Below are 5,132 nucleotides of genomic sequence, written 5' to 3'. Positions count from 1 at the left end.
ATCTCAAATTCAAATTCTAATTTTATTTGTCACGTACACAGTCATACACAGTACGATATGTAGTGAAATGCTTGGACAACTGCTCGTGACCTAAAGAAAACAAAAAAGGAAAAGGCTATGAATAAGATAGGAAATAAATATGAAAAATTAAAAAGGGTAAATTTAACTAGGAAGGAATAAAATATAAATTAAGGTTAAAAATGAAATAACTGTACAACACAAATTAGAATGAAGGGTAAATTTAACTGGGAAAGAATAAGATAAAATACATAAATTAAAGTTGAAAATAAAATAACTGTACAACAAAATACACAATATAGAACTATATAAGAATGTATGAAGAAATATAAATATAAATAAATATATACACAATAACAGCAGCTGTACAAGTATTAACCGGAAATGAAGAATGTAGTGACCAGTGTTGTGCAATCCACAATCTATGTCTATCTATGTCTTTTTCCACTTTTGGTCAATATAAATAGAGGAGCAGGGGTATTCTGGGTGTGTTCATTTCGTCACTTTTTAAAAAAAGATTTTTATTTAAAACATTAAAAACCGCAATAAAAACACTCCTCTTACAGTCTGCTGACAGAGATGTGTAATTAAGAAGGAGTGAGCTCTCTTCTATATTTCTCTCTGTGTGATGACGTCGCGCGGCTTCCGGTTTCCTAGTTCCGTACACAAAAGCTCCGCTGATGACGTGTAAACTCCTCTAACGTTAGCTACCAAGCTAACAGAGCCGCTTGTCACAATTAAAACTATTATAACAAAAATAACGAGATAACGTAAAGGGAGGGCGAAGCGTTTCTTAGATCGGGAAAAATGGAGACGCTTTACCACCAGACCAACAAGTGAGTTCTCTTGTCTGATGTGGAAACGGTGCCCGTTAGCTACCACTGCTAATGAGCCTAACTTATTATCACTTTTACTTCTGCTGCAGCAGGCTTATATCAACATAATACGATTATTAAACTATAAATATGGCGCATACCAATATGTTCATGTACAGTAATAATTAAAACAAAAATTGTTTTTATTGCTGCTCACTAACGGTATGATCGTTGTGGATTAGGCAAATCCAGGAGGTTCAGTCTCTAATGGGAAATCTGGAAAAGACAGACCGCCAGTCAGTTCATTGTAAGTGACCAGCTGTCATGATTGTAAGGGGCTCTGCCCCTGCTCTGTGTGGGAGTGTTGTTGTGGTACAAAGCTGTCATTCCTAATGGCACCACCTCTGATGAAATCCCCTTTGAAGAGCTTCTAATTTCTGCTCAGAACCGGGTCCTTGTTATGGCTGCTTCTTCCTCTCACATATATAATGATAAAAGCCAGAGCTAATTGTTTTCTGTGGATAGTGCCTGGCCGTTCAGTTCTGTGCCCAGCTGTTGCCAAGACAGGAAGTAGTAGGGTGGGTGGTATGGCAGATAATGGTGGGAGCCGGGCAGTGAACTCCCCTTCACAAATGATGACATAAGGTTTATTTTAACCCCAGGGGAGGATGTAAACTTACGCAGCTACTAATGAGCTGGGGTCGCTTAAGTGATGAATGCTACCCTGTGACACCTGGGTATATTATTAGAAAACAAACAGCATCCCACACTCTTTTCTTTATATATATTGGAAGACATGTTTGAATCAATTCAGTATGTAAGTAAATTAGCCAGTAAATTTCAAAATTATGAATTGTAATTTCACAGCCTTAACTGATGTCTTCCCTGCAATTCTCTCTTCTTCATTTCTCTCTGTTTTACAAGTGTTAGAAAATGAACTGCAAGCTAGAATCGACCAGATCTTCAATCATTTAGAACGCCTTGAGATCCTGGCCAGCAAGGAACCGCCAAACCGCCGCCAGAATGCGAAATTGTGAGTTTGGATTTAAACAATAGACGGTGACCATAAAGACACAGAAACAGCTGGATGTATCATATGCAATAAAGGCAGAAGGAGGGTTAGATGATGAAGAGGCAGCCGCGTCCTGCCCTGTGGCAACGTGGCTCTGTGAAAACATTTCCTCAGAAGCCCCCGTCATCACCAGCATTCCTGCTGCATTGGGCAAAGATTCATTTCTGAGCTGGATAAACAGGCCTTAGGGGGGACAGTGCACCCCATTCCACAGCGCTCCTTTAATCTTAGCAGGTCTCTGGTGGGGCCTGAGTGAACTCAGGGAGGGGAAGGGGGTGGGGGGTTGTGGGGACTCTTCAAAACAAGCACATAAGATTTGAGAGCAAAATAAATGTTCTCCTTATTCAGTACAACTGCTGATACACTGAATTGTGAAAAAAAAAAACAGGGTGCAGTAAGAGTTAGCACCACTGTCAAACAAGGGTGGAGAGACAGTACATTAAATTCCTCAAATCTGTTAAAAGTTCCTCTCCTGTCCTCTTCATAATCAGCTGATTCTATTTATTTATTTGGTACAATTTAACGAGGATGTCGACAGACAGCAGCCTGGTGCATAGTTGCATATGTAACTTTTGTGAGTCTCCCAACACAGAATCTGGTTAATTTCTTTTATCTAGTTAAAAATAATTTTTACTAAAAAACCCAGCAGGATTTGGTTTAATGAAATGATCATCCACTCCATGCAGTGTGAACCTTACTGTAACAGGGTCTTGAGTGCTGAAAGTCAGTTCCTGATTTGGCTGATGCGGTGCTAAAAGTCAGAGGGAGGAATACATTGTTTTCCCCTGCCAGGGATGAAAAATTATTTAGCAGAGACAGGGATGTGTAGACCAGAGTGGGAGAAATCCCTCCCTGACAAATCACACCCTGGCTATAGCACTTGCACATTATAGGAACTGCAAGCTTAAATTGAGAAGTGTTCAAAAACTCCAAGTAGCCTGTTACCTCCCACAGTGGGCAAAAATGCATTTGAAATCTCTATAGATTACTCTTTGAGGTGACTGGATTGCTTTGTAAAGATTTGCAGGGACCCTCAACTTTAAATTGGAAAATGTTTGTTGTAGTTGTAAAACTGGACACAGTTGAATCTTTTTCTTTCTCTCAGACGAGTGGACCAGCTCAAGTATGATGTCCAGCACCTCTGGAGTGCCCTGCAAAATTTCCAGCACAGACGCTATGCCAGAGAGGCCCAGGAGAGAGAGAGGGAGGAACTCATGAGCCGCACCTTCACCACGAATGTATGTAAATTGTCTAATAGTGATCAAACTGGTGATGGGTATTGATGTGAATGCAACATTTTAAGCTAAAAAAAGAATCTAGAGTTTGTGTAAATTACAGAGATTCCTTTTGTTTAATAGGACGCAGATACCTCCATCCCCATAGATGAGACCCTACAGTTTAACTCCAACTTGCACAATGCACACAAAGGCATTGATGACCTCATCGGCAGCGGCAGCAGCATCCTTAATGGTCTCAGAGATCAGAGATCTACGCTAAAGGTTAGTGATTTAACACAGCAGAAAAACAAGTCTACATCTGTAGCTTATTTAAACCATTTGTTAAACAAGGAAGCGGAATAGAAGGTGGACTGAATTAAATTTCCTGACCCACTTTCTGGTGTCCACGACGATCACAATAGTCGTATTGTTAGTGTGCTCATGCTCAGAGGGCGAGTCTGTGTTTCCAAGGAGGAGATGGGCTTCCTGGTTTTGCTTCAGGCCTCTTCTTATCAGGGTGTGTCTGTTGATCAGCACTCTCAGCCTGGTTGTCTAGCCATGAGAAACCTCTGACGGAGTGGCGCGTCAGGGAGGGCGTTGGCACTCAACGTCTCTCAAAATCAGAGAAATTAGTGGAGATAATTACAATGTGGTCATGGAAACATTTCGTTTATTTATGGCTCTTATAAACTGTCACATGTGATCATTACTGTTGAAATGAGTGTGGCTGTTTTGGCTCTGCACAGGGAACTCATAAGAAGATGCTGGATGTGGCTAACATGTTGGGGCTGTCAAACACAGTGATGAGACTTATAGAAAGGCGAGCCACTCAAGATAAGTTCATCATGATTGGAGGCATGCTGCTGACCTGCGTCTTCATGTTCCTGGTAATCAGATACCTGGGCTGACCTCCAACCATCCACAAGGGCGGCTTTTTGATCAGTCGTGGACATTTCTGCAGCACATCGTCCCTCATGATATGAATTTCTAACATTAAAACCAACTTTCATAAGTTGTTCCCTTACATTTAGTTTTCTTTTAATGGCTTTCCATCATGTTTATTGATAAAATGGTGACGTTGGCAAAGACCTTAAACTACAGACAGTATTTTTAATCCATGTGAAGCTCAGTGTGCCACTTTCCATTTTTACCAAAACCACTTTGAAACTGTAAATTTCTCCTGTGATTTTACACAGATGGTTTCTTATAAATACTTAACTGTTCCTCAAGTTGCCGTCAGTGTTCTTCCGCCTTGATAAACATGGTTTTTAAAGAAATACAAGTACGAAAATGTTATGTTCAGTGTTTCATCACAATGCAACTTAAGAATTCTCACCAGAAATTCTTGTTTTATGGTGTAAACTCAGTTACTAGCTTATTAGCTGCACCTGGTCAATACAGTCTAATGTAGTGGACAAAGTAGGATCGAGTTGATGCCATACAATTCTAATACATTAGGCACAATGACCAGAAAATTAGAGACTTTCAACACAAACATTATATCCTGTATTAAGGCAGGACTTAGTGGACAGCCTCATTAGGTTTAGCGAGCTGTACCTAATAAGCTGGGAACTGATAATATATGTAGGTAATAGTTCAAAGAAAATCAATGGAAGCAGCCCCTTTCTGTCACATGCTTTCTTTCATGTATTCTTGGTCTCGTCTCACTATGTGAGTGATTTTAAAGAAATTAAATCTATAATTTTCTTTCTACAGCCTCGTGTAATGGTTCTGCAAGTGCTGACAGGACTGTTTCCCCTTTTACAGTAAACAGTATTAATCATAGCCTGTGAACAGATACACTAAATGCATGCTGCATTCACACGGATTGACTGTTTTCGCGAAGCCTATTCCAGGTAACTCCAGCACCATCTACTGTTGGACATTTACATCTGCAGGGGTTGTTTGACTGTCAGATGAAGCTTATGGAAATAAGGCAGGACCTTCATGTGACCATCTACAGTTATTTACATGGCAATTTCAATAATGAAAAAAATATGGAAAAAGACA

At 40.1% G+C, this 5,132-nt stretch overlaps 1 protein-coding gene across 2 annotated transcripts; it reads left to right on the top strand.

The window, feature by feature from the left end:
* The first annotated feature begins 664 nt into the window (after nucleotides 1-664).
* Nucleotides 665-4,345, top strand: gosr2 (golgi SNAP receptor complex member 2). Of its 2 annotated transcripts, XM_004552252.4 has the most exons (6): nucleotides 665-854; nucleotides 1,076-1,140; nucleotides 1,758-1,866; nucleotides 3,011-3,143; nucleotides 3,264-3,404; nucleotides 3,869-4,345. In XM_004552252.4, exons 1-6 carry the CDS (start codon nucleotides 826-828, stop codon nucleotides 4,028-4,030), a joined length of 639 nt encoding a protein of 212 aa, XP_004552309.2. In that variant the 5' UTR covers nucleotides 665-825; the 3' UTR covers nucleotides 4,031-4,345. The 2 variants fall into 2 exon arrangements, with proteins under 2 accessions (XP_004552309.2, XP_076739462.1); XM_076883347.1 differs by lacking the exon at nucleotides 1,076-1,140.
* The last annotated feature ends 787 nt before the right edge of the window (nucleotides 4,346-5,132 follow it).

The sequence above is a fragment of the Maylandia zebra genome, linkage group LG4 (assembly GCF_041146795.1).
Source record: "Maylandia zebra isolate NMK-2024a linkage group LG4, Mzebra_GT3a, whole genome shotgun sequence".
Taxonomy (NCBI): Eukaryota; Metazoa; Chordata; class Actinopteri; order Cichliformes; family Cichlidae; genus Maylandia; species Maylandia zebra.
This window is presented reverse-complemented; position numbering and strand designations above follow the sequence as displayed.